The sequence below is a fragment of the Tamandua tetradactyla genome, chromosome 20 (genome assembly GCF_023851605.1).
Source record: "Tamandua tetradactyla isolate mTamTet1 chromosome 20, mTamTet1.pri, whole genome shotgun sequence".
Taxonomy (NCBI): Eukaryota; Metazoa; Chordata; class Mammalia; order Pilosa; family Myrmecophagidae; genus Tamandua; species Tamandua tetradactyla.
In genome coordinates this window covers 58,106,148-58,126,407 of record NC_135346.1, presented here as the reverse complement: position 1 = coordinate 58,126,407, position 20,260 = coordinate 58,106,148, and the positions used below count along the sequence as shown (strand labels likewise).

General features: G+C 53.7%; 2 protein-coding genes across 2 annotated transcripts; both read right to left on the bottom strand.

Moving 5' to 3' along the window:
- Nucleotides 1-5,983: 5,983 nt before the first annotated feature.
- On the bottom strand, nt 5,984-15,152 carry TSPAN17 (tetraspanin 17). The gene is made up of 9 exons (XM_077137724.1): nt 14,903-15,152; nt 11,510-11,560; nt 11,272-11,418; nt 10,340-10,510; nt 8,307-8,432; nt 7,477-7,524; nt 6,705-6,821; nt 6,552-6,613; nt 5,984-6,034 (listed from the first exon to the last, which is right to left on the bottom strand). The coding sequence occupies exons 1-9, from the start codon at nt 14,987-14,989 to the stop codon at nt 5,998-6,000; spliced, it is 846 nt and encodes a 281-aa protein (XP_076993839.1). The 5' UTR covers nt 14,990-15,152; the 3' UTR covers nt 5,984-5,997.
- A 691-nt stretch (nt 15,153-15,843) lies between these two features.
- On the bottom strand, nt 15,844-20,022 carry EIF4E1B (eukaryotic translation initiation factor 4E family member 1B). Its single transcript, XM_077137723.1, has 7 exons — nt 19,462-20,022; nt 19,129-19,322; nt 18,769-18,864; nt 18,092-18,155; nt 17,337-17,450; nt 17,037-17,176; nt 15,844-16,749 (listed from the first exon to the last, which is right to left on the bottom strand). Exons 1-7 carry the CDS (start codon nt 19,510-19,512, stop codon nt 16,635-16,637), a joined length of 774 nt encoding a protein of 257 aa, XP_076993838.1. The 5' UTR covers nt 19,513-20,022; the 3' UTR covers nt 15,844-16,634.
- Nucleotides 20,023-20,260: the final 238 nt, after the last annotated feature.

The window sequence follows — 20,260 nt, the reverse complement described above, 5'->3', positions numbered from 1 at the left end:
GGCAAGAAACAAGAAAAGAAGAACTGAAAAATTATGAGCTGTTAAACAAACCTAAGCTGGAGGTCTAGAATAAACTGAACTGAACGTCAAAGAAAAGATAGATAACAAAGTCATCCAGCAAGAAAATCCTAGGTAAAAAATAGTGAAAACAATCTCCAGAATAAACTAATTAAGGAAATTAAATGTCTAGAGGCCAGCAAAATATAACTAATCATACTAGGAAAATTGAAGATATGGCCCAGCCAAAGGAATAAACCAACAATTCAAATGATATACAGGAGTTCAAACAATTAATTCAGAATGTTTGAACAGACATGGAAAACCTCATAAAAAATCAAATTAATGAATTGAGGGGGATATAAAGAAGGCAAGGAATGAACAAAAAGAAGAAATCGAAAGTTTGGAATGAAAGGCACAGTAGAAGAGATGAAAAAAACAATGGAAACCTACAATGGTAGGTTTCAAGAGGCAGAAGATAGGATGAGTGAACTGGAGGATGGGACGGCTGAAATCTGACAAGCAAAAGAAAATATAGAGAAAAGAATGGAAAAATATGAGCAGGGACTCAGGGAATTGAATGACAACATGAAGCACAAGAATATGTGTTGTGGGTGTCCCAGAAGGGAAAAGGAGGAGAAAACTAATGGAGGAAATTATCACTAAAAATTTTCCAACTCTTATGAAAGACTTAAAATTACAGATCCAAGAAATTCAGCATACCCCAAACAGAATAGATTCAAATAGATGTCCTCGAAAACACTTACTAGTCAGAATATCAGACGTCAAAGAGAAAGAGAATCTTGAAAGCAGCAAGAGAAAAGCAATCATCACATTCAAGGGAAGCCCAATAAGACTATGTGTAGATTTCTCAGCGGAAACCACAGGGGCGAGAAGACAGTGGGATGATACATATAAGTTATTAAAAGAGAAAAACTGCCAACCAAGAATTCTATATCCAGCAAAACTGTCCTTCAAAAATAAGGGGGCATTCAAAAATCTGTAGGATTTTTGTTTCTATACATTAGTAATGAACAATCTGAGGGGGAAATCAAGAAAAAACTTCCATTTATAATTGCAATCAAAAGAATGAAATACTTAGGAATAAATTCAACTAAAGAGATAAAAGACCCATACAAAGAAAATTACAAGAAATTGTTAAAATAAATCACAGAAGACCTAAATAAATGGAAGGGTATACTGTGTTCATGGATTGGAAGACTAAACATAGTTAAGATGTCAATTTTACCTAAATTGACTTATAGATTCAATGCAATACCAATTAAAATCCCAAAAATGTACTTCACAGAAATAGAAAAACCAATAACCAAATTTATATGGAAGGGGAGGGTGCCCCAAATAGCTAAAAATATCCTGAAAAAGAAAAATGAAGTTGGAGGTCTCACGCTACCTGACGTGAAGGTGTATTATGAAGCTACAGTGGTCAAAACAGCATGGTACTGGCATAAAGATAGATATACTGACCAATGAAATTGAATTGAGTGTTCAGATATAGTCCTTCTCATTTATGAACAATTGATCTTTGATAAGGCAGTCAAGCCAACTCACCTGGGACAGAACAGTCTCTTCAATAAATGGTGCGTAGAGAACTGGATATCCATATGCAAAAGAATGAAAAAGGATCCATATCTCATACCCTATACAAAAAATAACTCAAAATGGATCAAAAACCTAAACATTAGATCTAAGACCATAAAACTGTTAGGAGAAAATGTAGGGAAATATCTTATAAATTTTATAATAGGAGTCTGTTTCTTAGACCTTACACCCAAAGCACGAGCATTGAAGGAACAAATAAATGGAAACTCCTCAAAATTAAACACTTCAGTGCATCAAAGAACTTCGTCAAGAAACTAAAAAGACAGCCTACACAATGGGAGACAATATTTGGAAATCATATATCAGATAAAGGTCTAGTATGCAGAATATATAAACAGATTGTTCAACTCAACAACAAAAAGACAGACAACCCAATTACAAAATGGGCAAAAGACTTGAACAGACACTCCTCAGAAGAAAAAATACAAATGGCCAAAAGGCACATGAAAAGATGCTTAACTTCCTTGGTTATTAGGGAAATGCAAATCAAAACCACAAGGAGGTATCATCTCACATCCACCAGAATGGTCATTATCAATAAAACAGAAAATGACAAGTGCTGGAGAGGATGTGGAGAAAGAGGCACACTTATCCACTGTCGGTGGGAATGTCAAATGGTACAACTGCTGTGGAAGGCAGTTTGGCAGTTCCTCAGGAAGCTAAGTATAGAATTGCCATATAATTGGCAATACCACTGCTAGGTATCTATTCAGAGGATGTGAGGGCAAGGACACAAGAGGACATTTGCTCACCAATGTTCATAGCCGCATTATTTACAATTGCGAAGAAATGGAAACAGCCCAAATGTCCATCAACAGAAGAGTGGCTAAACAAGCTGTGGTATATACATACAATGGAATATTATGCAGCTGTAACACAGAATAAAGTCATGAAGTATGTAACAACAGGGACGGACCTTGAGGACATTATGCTGGGTGAGATTAGCCAGAAACAAAAGGACAAATATTGTATGGTCTCACTGATATGAGAATCATAAGGAATGAACTTGGAGAATTTCAGTTAAGAACAGAGACCATCAGGAAATAGAAATTGGGTAGATATTGGGTAATTGGAACTGAAGGGATACAGATTGTGCAACAGGAGTCATTGTAAAAATTCAGAAATGGATAGCACAATACTACCTAGCTGTAATACAGTAATGTTAGTACACTGAATGAAGCTGAATGTGAGAATGATAGAGGGAGGAGGGTTAGGGGCACAAATGAAATCAGAAGGAAAGATAGACAATAAAGACTGAGATGGTATAATCTAGGAATGCCAAGAGTGTACAATGACAGTGACTAAATTTACAAATTTAAAACTGTTTTTGCATGAGGAAGAACAAAGGAATGTCAATATTGGAGGATGTGAAAATAGATGGTAATTCATATTTTAAAACTTTAACTTATGTGTGACACTAAAGCAAAAAATGTTTACTTGGTACAAAATTTATATTTTCACTAGTGCATTTCCTAATATAACTTATGTGGACAGTTTAATTGAACACCATAAGTACATGGAATCTTGAGTAGGGCATGAGATTTTGTAAGTTTGTCCTGAGTGATGCCCTGATAAATCCTAGAGTAATATGAACAGTGAATTAGAAAGTATTTGCAAAGTCCCCTTGGGGGAATGGTGAGAAAGAGCAAAAATTCAACTTCCCCACGTGGAGAATTCCTGATATTTTCACAAGCAGTGGGAACAACCAAAAGCAATAGGCCGAGCCCTCAATCTTGGAGTTTGTTCATATGAAACTTATCCCTGCAAAGGATACGTTAAGCCTACTTAAAATTAGGCCTAAGAGTCACCCCCAGAGAACCTCTTTTGTTGCTCAGATGTGGCCTCTCTCTTAGCCAACACAAGCAAACTCACTGCCCTCCCCCTCTACGTGGGACATGACTCCCAGGGGTGTGGACCTTCCTGGCAACGTGGCACAGAGATCCTAGAATGAGCTGGCGCTCAGCATCAAGGGATTGAGAAAACCTTCTCGACCAAAAGGGGGGAGAAATAAGATAAAATGTCAATGGCTGAGAGAGTCCAAACAGAGTTGAAAGTTTATCCTGGAGGTTATTCTTATGCACTAAATAGACATCACATTTTTAGTTAAGGCTGGAGGGAAGTGCCTGAAAATGTGGAGCTGTGTTCCAGTAGCCATGTGTCTTGAAAATGATTGTATAATGATATAGCTTTCACAATGTGACTGTGTGATTGTGAAAACTTTGTGTCTGATGTTCCTTTTATCTATGGTATAGACAGATGAGTAAAACATATGGATTAAAAATAAATAAACAATAGGGGGAACAAATGTCAATAAATTTAGTAGGTTGAAATGTTAGTGATAAATGAGAGGGAGGGGTAAGGGGTATGGGAAAAAAAAGGGGAAACAAAGGCTAAAATATTGTGTAGATGGAAATAAAAGCAATCAATGAGCAGGAGGGGTAACAGGTGTGGTGTGTATGAGGTTTTTTATTTTTATTTCTTTTTCTGAATTGATGCAAATGTTCTAAGAAATGATCATGGTGATGAATTTACAACTATGTGATGATATTGTGAGTTACTGATTATATATCAAGAATGGAATGATCATATGGTAAGAATGTTCATTATGTTTTAAAAAAATTTAAAAATTTTAAAAGCTGTTTATTTGTCCAATTGGTTTCTGTCTGCCCACATCCCATCCCCCACTAGAATGTAGGCTCCATGAAGGCAAGGACCTGGCGCTCTCTATATTGGTAGCACCTACATAGACACTCAACTCATGCTTGAGGAAGTACTGTTACGCTCCTGCCCCTGTAGGTTAATGCTCTGGGTGCACAGGTTTCACCCCCATATAGCCAAGAGGCAGGCTTGGCACAGTACCAATGCCCAAAGAAAGGATTCAGAGCTGTAAGCCTCCTCCCAGCTGTGTCCTCCAGGAAAACACCCTCCCCTCTGAGGTTTGGTTTCATTAGGAAAAGAATCTCCACTTTACAAGAGTGCTGTGAGGTTTGAGACAGACAATGAAAGCAAAAGTATATGACATTGGAAAGTGCTAGACTCGCGAGCTGCCTTTATTGCCGGGTAGAAACCACCCACCTCTAGCTCAATCCCAGGACACCTCCCAGCCTCAGGAGCCACAGATCTGAGTGCTGACATACTGCCCAACTGCCACAGATTCAGCATATCCGTGGGCAGACCAGCAGGGCCCTGGTGGGGGAGGGCTGCTTAGGGGGATCCATGGTGAAACGGGGACAAAGCTTGCCCCCACCTGTTCTCTTCGGCTTGCAATTTTGTGCATTTAAAAAAAAATTGTTGCCAACATTTAAAAATCTGGGATAATTTCACATACAAATCTGAATTTCTGACATTAGGCCCACATTCCTCCATTCCAGCAATTAACTATAACCAAATGGCATCTGCCACCTTGAGATGGAGATTCCTGCTTGTTTGACAGTCACCACCACCCATCATCGCCAAAAGCCAGCTGCCATCATCAACTCGAAAGTGCAGATGTACTTATCACCAGCAATATCTGTGTCCGTTCTCTAACAGCAGTGGGAAAGTCACAACTGCTCAGCAAAGGCCTTGCAACTCATAGGCCTGCTTCCATCATCTGTATAACTTACCTGGCCCTGTGGGCTCTGCATCTGAAACCTCTGATCTAGCCCAACACCTTCCTTTCATCCAAAAGGTCAGCCCAGGGAGGGATAGGGGAGGTAAACCCCCACCCCGTTTCATGCAGCTGGTAAGACAACAAGCCGAGTGCAGCCGCCAGACATCTCATGTCCAAGCCAGTTTGCTCTGTTAGAAGCTTTCCAATCCCTGGAGCCCTGAAGTGCTAGTAAGCAGGGTGGGGGTGCCAGGCTTGACTAGGCTGAGGCTGCGGGAGGAAGAGGCAGGACCCAAGGAACACTGTGCTTGGGTGCCCTCTGCTGGGGAAAGGCAGTTCTGCAGGTCCCAGGGATGATCTTGAACTCGTTTCCTCGGCCCTTTCAGATGCTGAACCCTGCGCTTCCAGCTACCTCCTTCACAAAACCTTCCTGACTCCCACCCAACCCTCAACCTCTCTCCTGGGTACTCTGGCACCCATCTCGGCCCCCAGGAGGGTAGGGTCCAGCCTCCCTATTCTTCGTAGAGTTGAAGAATACATGCAAACCATGTCACTGAAAAGGTGGTGACTCTAGGCTGTCATTCTTCAAGAGATGCTGAGAATCTGGACTTTTATGTGAAATTGACCAATTTTTAAAGGTTGGCTGAAACATAGAAATTACTCAGGCCAAAGAAAACACGTTGGCAGGGTGGGTTTGGGCAAGTAGCCCCAGCCAGGGAGCTCTGCAGAGGCACGCAGCTGATAGAACCTCCAAGATGGTGGGCGGGAGCCAGTGGGTCTCAAAGTTTTGTTTATTTGAGCAGTTTGTAGCCATCGTGATGTTTGATCCTGAGAGGCAAGCAAGGGAGAGAAAATTCTTGGACCCATTTCCAAGTCTGGGACACTGAGGCTGAGCAGGCTACTGGCAGGCTCGCAGCCAGCAGAGATGCGAGCTCTGAAGTTGTATGCGGCGGTGTCCCGGACAGCAGCGGGCCCCAAAGCCTGCCCCCCACAGCCATGCACGGAGCCTGGATGGGGGATATGGGCAGCCTCCCCCGCCCCCCAGCAGCACCCTCATTCCCCACCTGGTCTGGACCCTCCTTGTCTTCTGGAGGGCCCAGCACCTCATAGCCATGGGAGTGGCCCTGTGCAAACCCACCCACATGCCCTTATCTTTCAAGTGCACAGGGCCCTGGATGACCCACCCCGCCAGAGCCCAGGCGGCTTTCCCTGTGGGTGGACAGTGCACCCACACATGAGCCCTGGGAAGGGGCGGGGCACTCAGGTCCAAGCAGAAGCACCTCCTGTAGCCTTGCCCATCCCAGGTGGGCCAGGAGGGCGGCCGTGGCCGGCATGGCAGCCTCACCAGTTGGCCTTCACTGCCTGGATGTCACTCACGAGGTTCTGGGCCAAGCAGATGCCAAAGATCTGTAAGACAGAGGGCAGGAGAGGGAGAGGCTGCTGTGGGGCCCGGGGGCAGCCCAGGGCCTGGGTGGGGATGGGTGGGGCCCAGCAGCACCTGGAGGAGGGCAATGCCCACGAAGACCCCGGCCACGATGATTAGGTTGTCCTGGAGCCACTTCTCAAACTGGCCCACGCAGCCCTTGGTGTAGATGGAGCCCTGCTGCTCCAGCTCCTGGGGACACACAGGCACCGGGGTCGGGACTCCCACCACCGCGTCGTCTCAGACCCCGCTCTCCCTTCCCTCTACCAGCTTGCCAAGCTCAGCCCACGTGGGGTCCCGAACCCTGAGTGCCTGCTCCCTGGAGGGTTTTTGCAAAGCTGACCTCCCTACTCGGCCTCCCAACACTCACTTCCTCTCCTCCAACAGTCCTTCCCTGATCCCTTCTAGGGGTGCTGCCCAGCCCCTATCTCCCATTACCTCCCTCTGCTCACATTCTCCCCAGCCGTCAACTGAAACGATTGCATGGATCTTCACATGTGCTGATCTGTGTGCTTACTGGCACATGGGGGGAGAAAGCTGCCTGTCAGCAGGAGCTCTGTCTGTCTCACTCAGCACTGATTCTCCAGCATCAAGGACAATGCTGGGTATGCAGTAGGTGCTTAACAAAGTCCGAATGAAGCACACCCCCTCCAGGCAGCAGCACCGAGCACTGGGGCCTGGATGGGGTCCTGGGATTCAGCAGCCCTCTCTGCAGAAGCCCCTAGGGATCCCCCAGCTGCTCCCCCAGCCCTGTCGCCCCAGCCCTGCCCCTGGAGCCTGCCTCCCAAGCCCTATGACCCCAGGCTTGCCCTACTACCTGCCCCCCACCCAGGCCTGCCCCTCTCACCAATTTGAGCCGGACATCATAGCCACACTGGGTGTTGAGGACGTCTTCCTGAGAAGAAACAGGCCACTCAGCGACTGGGTAAACAGGGACCCCACAGGGCCATGGTACCCGGGCCCCCAAAATCCTCCCTCTTCGGGGAAGGCAGCCCTGCTTTGTCTGCCACTCTGAAGCGAGCCTCTCTCAGGAGGGGGCCCATTCCCAGGGGCCAGGCTGTGGGGCTGCGAAGGCTGGAGCAGCCCGGCTTCCTGCTTTAGAGCCCTCCTGCTGTTTTAGGAGAACGGGAGCCCTGGCCTCAGTGTCCTGGGATGAGTGGGTCCATGTGGATGCCAGGCAAGGGTCAAGAACCGACCCCCAGCCCCCGCACCCTTGCCTGGGGCCCTGCAGTGCAGCGGGCAGCCACAGCCAGGGCAACACCCTGCCACACCCCTAAAGGCTGAGGGAGTGATGCTGGCCCCCAGCCCCAGACCACCCGGTGACCAGGCCTGGAGGAGACTTCACCTGGAGCCGCATTTAGGATGGAATATGGGGTGCACGGAACCTTCTAGTTCAGTCCCCAACCACTGGGGTCCTGCAATTTCAGTCTCACTAAAATCCAAGAAGCAGGTTTGGCTGAAGAGGGAGCACAGCTCCAACTCCAGCAGGCCTCAGCTGCCCCCCACAGACTCATCCAGGTAGTGCATCCCCAGCTAAAATCACCTCCGGCAAATGCTGTGGCTCTGAGAGCAGGTTCGAACCAAGCAGAGCCCTAGGATGGGATTTTCACAGATGCTACCTGCCCACCTCACCCCACTTCCCTCACAGCAGCGTCCCGGCCCTCCCCACCCACTCACCGCTGGGTCCCGGACGCAGCAGGAGAAGGGCACCCCACAGCGCTCCCGGCTCGGGTTCAAGTCAGTACAGTTGAAGTAGATATTGAGGTTCCAGTCGTTGGGCCCTCGGGCTCCACAGCAAGACCACTGGGGATTGAGAGGGGGCAGCCCCAGGTGAGCCAGGCCCAGGCGCCAGCCCGGGAGCTTCATCCAGCCTGGCAACAGGCTTGGCGGGCTGGGCATGGGCCTAGGGGCATCCAGGCACTGGAGACCCCCCACCCTGCTCCCCACAGCAGGCAGCCCAGGCCTGAGCCCAGAGGGATCAGAGCTCTAGGTCCTGTCCAGACTGGCAGGGTCGGGATACTGGGAAGGGAGTCCTGTCCCCCTACCCCTAAGAGAGGAAGGAAGAGGAGGAAGGGGGTAACGATGTGGGCTCAAGGACAGGAGCTTCCTCTGGGCCTCCCTGAGAGGCAGGCACCCCACCAAGCTCCATGGGAATAGGGGCTCCACTCAACCCCTCATCTGTACTGACTGTCTCTTCTACATGTGACCAGAGATTTTGGAAAGAACTTCTCTGCTTTTCTGTGCAAGCAGATGAGAGGATTCCTGCTCCCCACCCCACATCCCTTCCCTTCCCACCACCCTATTAACCATCCCCAATCCATACCTCCACCCCATCCCCACACTTAGTCCAGGGCAAGTGGTTCATAAATGCCTGCTGTCATCACACCTCATCCCCCATCACCCCCCATGCTGGAACATTCTGTGCCTCTGCCCTAGTTGGGGGCAATAGCCATTATGGGACCTGCCTGGCAATGAACAAAGGAGCTCACATTCCAGCAGGGGAGATAGGAACACAGACCCTTAACTGACAGATGCAGCACAAGCTTCCATAAAGCCTGTCCCTGAGGGCTGCCCTGAGGGAGACTCAAGGGCAGGTGGGGACCGGCTCAGTGGAAGGCAGGCTCCACGGAGAAGCGAGGCACAGTGGTGCCTCACTCATCTCCACTGCAAGACCACCTCCCACCTCTTCCCATCACCGCTCCTTCTTTCCCTCTGGGACACGGCTTAAAGGTTGCCACTCAGAACCTTCCCCAGCCTTTCCTCTGCCACCCCCTATGCATCTCCCTCTCCCCATTTTTTGCCCTAATCACAATTTATAATTAGATACAAATTTCTTGCTTGCTTATCATCTGTCTCTCCCCTTAGCCTGTTACCCCCATGAGGAGTGCAGGTCCCAGGCTTTCTTCACCACTGATTCCCCAGCACCACACCCAAGGACTAGCATGTATGCGGCCCCCAAAATTATGTGTTACATGAACAGACTGATCATATCATAACTGCTTGGTGGAGTGGCTGTCTGTGCCCTGAGCTGAGAGCTCCTGGGAGCAGGGACCATCTCTGTTCCATCTCTGGGTTCCAGAGCAGAGTTGGTAGATGGCACCAAATGCGTGTGACTGTGGGTGACTGGGAGCAGGTGTAAGCATGAGAACATGTGTGTGGAAGGTATCAGTGATGGAGTGAACTGGACCCTAACTGCTTCTCAGGGGTTAGGTTTGCAAGCTCAGGGGCAGTGCTTCTGTCCAGGGTGGCAAAATAAAAAAAAAGGTCAGAGGCCAAACAAATGATGTAAGTGAGAAAAGAGAACCAACTAGATGTAAGAAAACACAAGGTGGTGGGGACAATGGCAAACAGAGAGAGCCCCTAGTAATGGGGGCAATGGCGGTGCAGCTCCAGCCCATAAGGTGAGCCTGGGGGTTAAGAGTTAGGGAAAAAATCTGTATTTTTTATGTAAAATTCCTCCATTTAAGGGTGTCATTAGCCCTGGTCTTGGAGCTGCCACTTAGGAGCCTCGGGCCTCTGTTTCCCAGCCCCATGCCCCTGCAGGGCTAGCACAGGCTGGCTTCTCCTCAGAGAGGGGGCGCCTCCTGGGTCTCTTCCTGGGGGTTCCCAGCTGCCCGGCCCGGCTGGGTGAGGGAGGCTCCCCACATACAGGGACCCGCCCCGACCGCCAGTGCCTCCTGCACGGGGCTCCTGCTGGACGCGGGACTCACGTATTCCTGAGCAAAGTCGATGAGGTTCTGGAGGTCAATGTCGTCCCGGTAGGCTTTGACGTTGTTGTTGATGAAGAGGTTGAGCTGGTCGCGAATCCAGTCCTTGAAGACGAAGGCGAGGATGCCGGTAGCCAGCTCCAGGAAGAAGATCAGGCCAAGGAACACCGAGAACTTGGGGGGGGAGGGGGCATGTCACACAGACGGGTGCAGGTCGCGGGAGCACAGCGGGGATAACCCCGCCCCCACACCCACTGGGACCCAAGAGAACCTCGGGTGCCCACCTACTATTATTTCAGTACTGTTTTAGGAGGGGAGAGGCAGCACTTCTCTCTCTTCTCTACCCTTGCCCTTCCTCTGGCGTTCACACCCTTCCAGGCCACACCACAGCCAGCCCAGCAGGCTCCACCCACTTCCCCATGCGCATGCGCCCCAAGCCCACCAATCAGAGCACTGCCTCCTCTGGGCTGCAGGGATCGGCCCAGAGCCGACCAATCAAAGCCAAGCAGGTTCAACTAAAGGGCTTTGGCAGGCCACCTGCGGAGCGCACCTGCCTCTAGTAGGAAGAGGTGGAGTTGGATGGGGGTGGGGGTGTCCCCTCCACTGCACAGGGAATGGAGCCAACCCCGGGGTGGAGGGGTAACAAGTTGAGAAAGGAAGACCAGTCCTTGTGACGTGCCAGCGGTCCCTGGATCCAAACGTGCCTGCACCCAGGTCACCCTGAGCTTTTCATTCCCTGAGCCCGTAAAGACCCTTTTTGGCTTAGGTGGCTGAGATTTCAAGCACTTACAACACAAAGGTCCATAACAAATATAGATAAGGTGAATATAATCATTAGAATAAGAGTGCCACCCACTCCCAAATCCTGCCTAGATCCAAGAAGCGGGTGGCGGGGAGGCTGGGTGTCCTGTGCACGTCTGCTGGGGGGCACTTACAAACTTTAGCAGGAAGGTGTTCTCCCGGAGCGCCCCGATACAGCCAGCGAAGCCCAGCACCGACATGACGCCTCCGACCACCACAAAGATCCACACAGGGTCAAGGCCTCCCAGGTCTGTCAGCGCCGAGATGTTGGAGAGAACGCCCTGGGCCGGGGGAGCAGCAGCAGGGTGGGGGGACTGAGCTTCTCACCTTCCTATCGCTGGCCCCACCCTCTGCCCCAGCCCACCGCCTTACCTTCTCACCCCAGGCCCACAGGCCAATGGCCAGGAACAGGGCTCCCAGCACCTGTTAAGAGTAGCAAGCAAGAGCTTAGGGCTAGGACTCATCCTCCCTCACCCTGAGAGCCCACCCCCTAAACCTGCCAAGTTCTCAATGCCTTCAGGAAGCAAGAGTAGGGGAAAGGGGTGGAAGGGCTGTGAACAGACCCTGGGAGCTAGGACCCATTCTACCTTCCCAACAACACACTCCACTGCTTCTTCCCCACAAGCCTGGTGGGACTAGACCTGGGAATGCCACCCTCCCCTAACCTGGGGCTGGGCATGGGACCCCACCTGGGCCAGCAGAGACCCCCTCCTTGGAACTCAAAACTGGAACAGTGGTATGACAAGCCACTCCCACCAAGCAGCAGCAACCCATGCCCTACTGTCTCACCATCCTTCCCAAACTATTACCCTTAACTTCCATCTGCCAGAGTTGTTTTTTGGTAGCTCATCAGCAAAGACCCCTGAATGAAAAGGAATCTCAATTCAGAGCAGGCAAAAGCAAGGCACCTGGGCTTTGCCCTAGAAAACATTTGGCCACAGATCTGCCAGGACCTCTTAACCCCCAGCCCAGGGGTCCCCACCCAGGTGGCCCCTGGATACCCCTCCCTCTCCTTCTTCTTCTATTTTCCACCATCCCGCCTTAATTTCCTTACTGGAGAGAAAACGCTGAATGTCAAGGCTGGCTTTCCTCCTCACGCCTCAGGAAGAGACAGGCCCGCGAGCCCAAGACCATACCACCTAGGGGCAGGACCCCAACCTCCCCTGAGCACCCCCACCCATGCATTTTCTCTATAGGCTCCTAGCCTCAGCACAGAAGCTCAGTCAACTCCACCCACTTCAACCACTTCCCTTCCCTGACTTTCTCTAGAAAGGTCTGTTATTCTGACTCCCCTCAGGGACACTGGTGCCGACTACCTGAAATCCAAACATCAATTCTCCTGCCTCATCCCACTTGCCCTGTAGAGGCCAGTGACCTTCAGACAGGTGATGTCTTCCTCCTTCCTGAGGCTCTCCATGGTCAACTCAACACCATCCCTTCCACTTCTCCTTCCCAGGCTACTCTGCCTTCTCCTGCCCCAGCCTGGTGGCTGCTCCCGCCACCCCACTGTTCCAACTTCAGCTCTTCCTTTCCTAGTCCTCACACTCGCCTTCCTGTTCCATCCCACCGGGACGCTGGCATCTCCTGGATCTCCCCGAAACCTCTCCCTGGCTCCAGACCCCTACTTCCACCTGCATGCTGCAGGTATGTCCGCGTACCAGACCCTGCTCCATGTACTGGGCGTAAAGGACGGACAAGCTCTAAGCCTCCGTGAAACAACCTGATAACTGCAGAAAACAACAGATCCTTTAAAGAAATTATAACTGGGCAACAAAATGAAGAATGGTAGGGAAAGGAGTGGTATTTTAGCTAAGGATTAGAGGAGACAAGAGGGGCAGCTGAGAGTAGAATGTTCCAGGCCAAAGGACAGGCAAATGTCCTGAGGCAAGACCAGTTTATGGTTGGAGGAACAGAATGAAGGGTGCTGTGAGGAGGGCCAGAACCCACAAGACACAGAGGCCCTGGGGAGAATCTAGACCGTATTCTAGGAGACGTGAGCAACAACTGGAAGGTTCTGAGCAAGACAACACCAAGGACAGCTTTACAAGAAAACAAGCCAAAAATCTCTGGGCCTGTTTCATAAGCACATCCCTTGGGCCCAAACCTGAAACCTTCTCTCCTCCCCCCTGTGAATCTGGCCTCCTTACTGGCCCTGGAACCCTTTCCTCTCCCACCGCCAGCTTCACCCCAGCCTTTTCCCTAAACACAACTCTTCCAGACCTGCCCCCCACCCTCCCTCCCCATGGTAGCCAAACACATCTAGCCCCCAAGACAGAGTCAGACCATCACTCCTGCACTGAAGCCCTTATCCACGGCTCCACACTGTCCTCAACAAAAAAGCCTGCGGCCCCAGCACTCTCCCTTTCATGCTTTGGCTCCCCACACCCAGTCCCCTGCCTGGACCAATGGAATGAGCCTGGGTCTCTTACACCTGCCCCTCAGCACTCTCAGGGCTCCCTCCGCTCAACATTCTGCCTCTACCTCTCCTCACTGCTCACTCACTGTCACCTTGGCTCTGCCCTCACTGGCTGTGTGACCCTTGGCAAATAACTTAACCTTTCTGTGCCTACTTCCTCATGCATTACGTGGAAATGATATTAAGGTAGTTATGAGAATACAATAAATTAGAATTCATTTAATCTACCGAAAACCCTGAGAGGCAGGCTTTATTATTGACCCTTCCCAGACAGGAAAACTGAGGGCCAGAGAGAAAAGGCGAACTGCCCAAGGTCCCTCAGCTTGCCAGTAAGTGGCAGAACTAGGCCTGGTGCCCTGAGGCCTCCCGACTCCCTCATCAGGGCTCTCTGCACACTGCCTACGCCCTGGAAAGCTAAGCAGTGCTGAGCCCCAAAGATGCAACTAAGCGGGTGACAGGTGCAGGCAGCATGTGGGTAGAGAGGGTAGTACCGCTGAGTCCTACTGAAGACAACTGAAAGGACGGGGCATGTTGACCTGAGGCTACGGGAACAGAGACTGCAGAGGTGGCAGCCTTGGACAGATGGGAGGGGGGAAGGAGAAAGGAAAGAGGACTCAGCAAGGCCAGGGGGCACAGATGCCACCCAGGGAGGGGCACCCACAGCGCCCTTCTCCAGGTAGGGACGGCCCCGCCCTGGAGCCTCGGTGTAGTCAGCTGTAGAATGTTTAATTCTATTCCCTGCTCCCGGGGCCCAGTTCCCGGGTTCTTACTGGGGGAGACCCCCCCTCCCAGTGGGATCTGCAGCTCCTCCCAGCCGGCTTTCTCGAGGTACGGGATGGAGCGTGGAGGGGCTTTTCCCACCTGTACCACCTTCCCCCCACCCCTCCCTTACAGGAGGCAGGGGGCTCAGACCCTGGTGCTGGAGGAGAAGGGGCAGGAGAGGGGGGCCGGCCCTTCCCCTCGCTGCAGGCTCTCCTCCCCACCCGCTAGGTCAAGGGTGGAGCTCGGAGCTCACCTCACGCCCCAAAGGAGCAAGGGGGCTGGGCTGGAGAGGGGGCAACCCGCATCATGCGCCCTCCTGGAAACACCTGCCTTTCCCCGCCGACCTCGGGAAGACACGGAGGCTCCCCCCCACCCCCCACCCCGGTGGCTGGGACCTGCCCCCCAGCAATCCGGGCCTTTCCGCAGCCCCCACGGGCTGTCCTGGGGGCGGCCGCGAGAGGAGTGGGGGGGGTTGATCCCCAAACTCTCGTAGCAGGGAATGGTCACCCTCCTCCCTCCCAGCATGGGACTGACCCTCCTCCTCCTGCCACCCCCGGCGCAGGGTCCGGCGCCGACCCCACGCTCACCCAGAAGACAATGTTGAAACCAAACAGGAAGTATTTCCCGCAGCAGCCGACCTCGGGTTCCTGGAAGTGCTGGTGCTTGCCCGGCATGGTTGGCGGCCGCCCGCCGGCCCCGAAGCCGAAGCCGGAGCCGGAGCCGGAGCCAGAGCCAGAGCCGGGGGGCCGGGCCCAGCCCTCCGGGGGCCGCCCTGGGCTGGAGCCGCCCCGGGCCTAGCCGGGCGGCTGCGGCTTCATGGCCGCAGCCACACAGAGCGCGGGTCGGGCCCCGCCCGCCCCGCAGGGACCGCCCCCGGCGCCCGCACCTCCCTCCCGCCGGCCGGGCTCCGGCTCCTCCGAGTCCCGCCCCCGGATTTGGCTCCGCCCTCCCAGCCCAACTCCATCCACTCTGCGCCTGGCCCCGCCCCGCCCCAGCCCCGCCCCCACCCCGTCCCTGTCCCCTCGGAGCCCCGCCCCCGCCGCGGCGGTCCCGCCCCACGTGCTGGCGGGGCTAGAGAAGCCCATCCTGGGCAGGCAAGGGGGACCCCCGCCTCTTGAGCTTTTCACCTCCCAATATGCCCGCTCCACCCCCGTTCCGGTTCTCGGGGCCGCTTCCTCGGCAGGAGTAACTGATTTTTGGATGAGATGGGGATCCCTTGGGTTTTTAAACACATGTGCTGGACGTTTTATGGCAGTGGAGTCGAAACAAGCTCAGCTCTACCTCTACACGACTCAAACTCGGCCCAGGTGGGAGGACCTGGGGCTCGGCAGGGCAGCGGCTGCTTGCCAAGAGCCTATCCCCCACCCCCAAACTCAAAGCGCCTGTGGTTACCCCTCTTCCCCCTTCCCTCTTGGGCCCGGGTCTCCTTGGGGGTCTGTCCTGAGCCCCTTCAAGGCAGGTCTGGGGAGGATCCAGGAATTGTGCAACCTGAATCTTAAACTTAGAGCCCTCTTTAAAATAATTCTGATTTTGTTCAAACGTTTATTTAGAAGAAAAGGGTTTTACGCTTCGTCGTCTTCAAGTTAAACCCTTGTGGAACAGAACTCTAGCAAGGACTGACCACCTCCCCTCCAGCCAGGGCCCTGAAGCCACCACGGTCCAGACGACACTGGCTGAGAAGAGGAGGAGAGGCCCCTGCCTTCCACACCTCCTGCCAGAACTTGGGGGTCGAGCAGGGGAAGATTCCCAAGCCAGCCTCACTCCAGGGGCCCAACCCCAGCTGGCTGAGGCGGTATATGATACCAGGTGGGCTTGGAAGCTACAAACTCTGGTCAAGAGGCAACCCATAAAACTTTTTAAGCAGTGATCACAAAGAGGAGCGCTCCCACCCGCACTTGTTTCTGAACTCCAGCGCCCTCAAGGCCACCCCACCCCTGTCCCAGGAAATGCCTCACTTTCCAGGCCAGAGGCTTCTCTCCTCCACCTGCTTTGGAGCCTCCTCCCTCCCCCTTCCCCAACCCAGCCACCAAGGAAGCAAGGAAACCCAGGCGTTTATTCCGCACCACCCCTGCCAGACGCCCATGGAGAAGCTGGGGCCTCAGGCTGGCTCCAGCACCACCTCCAAGCGACGCTGCTCCAGGCTGGGGCCCCAGCTCACGTTGAAGAGTGTTCATACTCACTCCAGGACAGGTGAGAACCAGGCTGGCTTGTCCCCAGTCCTGCCTAGGGCCAGCTGTGTAAGTGTCCCAGCTTCCACCCAACTGTGCGTCAGTCAAGGATTCAGGTGGAGGTTGAATTGGGAGTGTTGCCAAGGCCGGCTCACACGACAAACTTGTTCTTGGCTAGGGAGTGGCTCTTGGTGGCAGTGTCTGCGTGGGCCTGGTAGCCAATGACGGTCTTGTCGGAGAGGCCGAGGCGCTCTTTGTATACACGCCTGCAGGAGAGGTGGAGAGGGTGGAAGAGAGCATCCTGGGTCAGGCCCCAGCCACCTCTGCTTTGTATGTTTTACCCTTGTAAAAGCCAAGATATGATTCTTTAATCCAAAAAGAGGAGTTTTACTACAAGAAATGCCCAGATTCCAAACTCTTTAAGTAGATGGATAAGGAAGAAAGGGGAGTGTACAGAGAGATTCCCTCCCCCCTGCAGGCTCCATCACCTCCCACCCATCTCTTGCCCCAGAGGAGACCCTAGCCCCCACCCTGTGCCAGAAACACCGCTCACCCAATGTACAGCACGCCTGCCTGGTTCTCAGCCTCCCGTGTCCACACGGCAATCTTGTCCCCTTTGGCGCGGATGTTGATGACAGCGCCACACACTTCTCTGCTGTGTTCTTCAAAGCTCTCCCCGATTAGACAGAGCAGCTGGGGCCGGGGAGGAAGAGAAGAGAGAGAGAGAGAGAGACCTCCAGCTGGGGCACAGGAGCACCGAGCCCTTGTCAGGTCCACCTGCCACCACCAGACCCACAGCCAGCACCGGTCTCCCTTTCCCTGGGGACCCTCCCATCACGTCCCACCCACTCACCGTCTCCAGCCAGAGGCGGTCCAGTTCGCTGTGGCGCTGCTGCTTGGCGAGGCTGACCAGCCAGCGGCCACCCCGCTTGTTCCTACTGTCTTCCCACATGGGCTCGATGCCGTCCTGCCAGGTAGAACTGCAACTCAGCATCTGGTTTACCTGCCCAGCCTCACCTGCCCAGTGCCCCAGTCCTGCTCCAACCCCCCCCCCCACCCCAGGCCTAGACAGACCAGGTTCTCTCTCACCTGCACCCCCCCCTATATAAGCAGGTTCCATCATCAGCTGCCCGGCCCACCAGACCATCCTCTGAGCTCCTGCTGGCCCCTGACACTCAATATTCATTGCATTATGTGTATGTTTGTCTCCTTTACTGAGCCAAGTGATGAAGGAAGACCCCATTGTGGGCAAGGGGCAGTTGTCCCAGGCTTGGCTCCAGCCAACCCAAACCTTGCTGAGCAGACATCACCTGGGGAGACCTTTATCCATGCCAAGGCCCCACCACACACACCTGCTTGGTCACCACCTCCAGGATGGGCCTGGGCAGCAGTGAAGAGTGTCCATGGGCAATTCTGATGCATGTCCCTGATTAAGTAGCCAGGAACCTGGGCCCCTTCCTAGATGCCCACCCCACCCCACCCCCACTCCTGCCCTTCTCCTAAATGTCCTCCATGCTGCAGCTCAGGTCTGGTGCTTTGCCCAAACTCTCATATAGAAGAGCAACCCTCTTCCAATCAGAGAGTAAGGGTGCAGGAAGCAGAACTTGCCTTGAACAGGGCGTAGTCACAGCCAGAAGAGAGCTTACTGGCCAACTGGATGTGACTGTACATCCTGGAGAGAGACCCCCCACCCCACCGTCTTTTCAGGAACTGATTCCAATTGGCATCGATCCCCTCACCTACTTACCAGGTTCCACTGCTTTCCCCACCCCCACCCGGCTAACGTTAGGATGTCCAATTGGGCCTTTATTCACATTGGACCCTCTGCCGGGAATTTCAGCCCCATTTATGCTAACCCTCAAATCCCATCTCCTCCCTGGAGCCTTTCTGGACACCCACACCCAGGGAAATCTGAGCCCCTGGGGGAGGTTTTTAGACCCACCCAGTGGATGCCCTCCCCATTACACCCATGGACCCTATGAAGCAGCCTCACCCTCCTCTTGCAGCTCAGAGAGGCTCAGAGAGGGGAAGGAACTTGCCCATGGGCCTCAAAGCTGTGGGGTGGCAGAGCCAGTGCCAAACCCTTGCTTCTCCCAGGAGGGCTGTACCCCCAACCGGAAAGGGCCCAGTGTGAAGCCCACCAGACCCCTGGCCCTCAGCAAATGTCCAAAGGCCCGATGGGAGGGCGGGGCAGGCTGGCGTGGGCAGCAGCCCCCTAGAGAGGTAGGTATCACGGAAAGACCCTGAGCCCTCTCCTGCAGCCTGTGCCAGGGGCAAACACTCACGCCCAGAAGTCCTCCACGGTGTCAAACTTGGTGACTAGCTTCAGGTTGTCCCTCCAGGCCCGGCTGCGTTCATTCTTGAAGAACCACAGAGCCCACCTGTGGGGGCCGGGGGAGGGTGGGGGGCAGCAGGAAGCAGGGACTGGCGGGGAGCTTTAGGGGATGGGGTTGGGGACACAGGCTCCCCCAAGGTGAGTGAAGTCTGTTATCCTGAAGGGCAGGAGGACAAGTGGGGACATCTATCCCAGAACCTCAGCCAAGCTGAGGCTCTGGCCTTTCTCAGATGACGAACTGGGACCCGAGAAAGCCACACACACCCCCAGGGAGCACAGAGGCCGGCCTGAACTCCAGGGCCCGCCTTACCTGTTCTGCAGGGGATGCAGCTCTTTCTGGACCTCCTCAGGCCCCTCATCCCTGGCCATCTTCCTCAGCGACCCCGAAGCAGGGGGAAGGTGGGGAGCCTCCTCCTCTCCCACTGACACCTCCACCACCGCTGCCTGCTCTTCCTCTTTCTCTTTCTCCTCACACTTTTGGATTCCACCCTCAACCTCTCTTACCTGACCAAAGAGAGGAGTCAGGGCGGCTGTGAGCCGAGCCCTGCCCCTCCCCTCCCCTCCCTCCACCTCCACCCCCAGGCCTACCCTGATCTCTCCAGACCTGTCCCTTGTACCAAGGGGGCCAGGCAGGGGTACATACAGGGCTGTTGGTGGCCATCCTGCAGCTCAGCCTCCAGGGGAGACCTGGCATCCCCAGGGGGCCCTCAGCTGTGTGTCTTTAATCCACCAGCGCCCCACCCCTCCCCCCAGGGCCTGGGAGGGGAGGGGCCAGCAAGGGGGTAGGGGAGGGACTCAGAAGAGGAAGGGCTCTTCCTGACTTCTGCATTCAGGCCAGGAGCTGGCGATGCAACTGTGACCGGACAGGCTCAGTCCCTGCCCACAGGGCACTGGCACTCAGTGGGGACTGAAATCCTAAACAGAGGGTCAATATTAGCGGTCTGGCCCACTGAGGCTGTGAGGGTGGCCCCGATCTGGACCCCCCTCCCCCTCCCCGAACATGGTCACCCAACGTCATCCAGCTCAGACATGCGTCTGGTCCCCAAAGCACCTGAGTTAAAAAAAAAAAAAGTCAATCACTTGGTAACATTAAAAAACAGGGAGATTTTATATTAAAAAGCCATGTTTTGAGTTTCTCTTGAAAATTTGAAAATTTCTGGCAACACTGGGAGCCCCTCCCACGACCCCACCCCCAGGCAGCTGAGGCTGCCCTTTGGAAGGTTCCAGGCAGCTCCTGCCTGACCTGAGGGCTCACACGCAGCGTCTCCTGGCCGGCCTGGGGGTTCTTGGTCTGGGTGTGGATGGCGAGGTGCAGCGTGGCATCGCACGGCCTGGGTTCAAGTCCTGCCCTTACCCGGACTTCAGCCAAGGCACTGAACCTCACTGAGCCTCGGGTTCCCCATCTGTAAAATGGGAATGTTAATAAGCGTCACCTCAGAAGC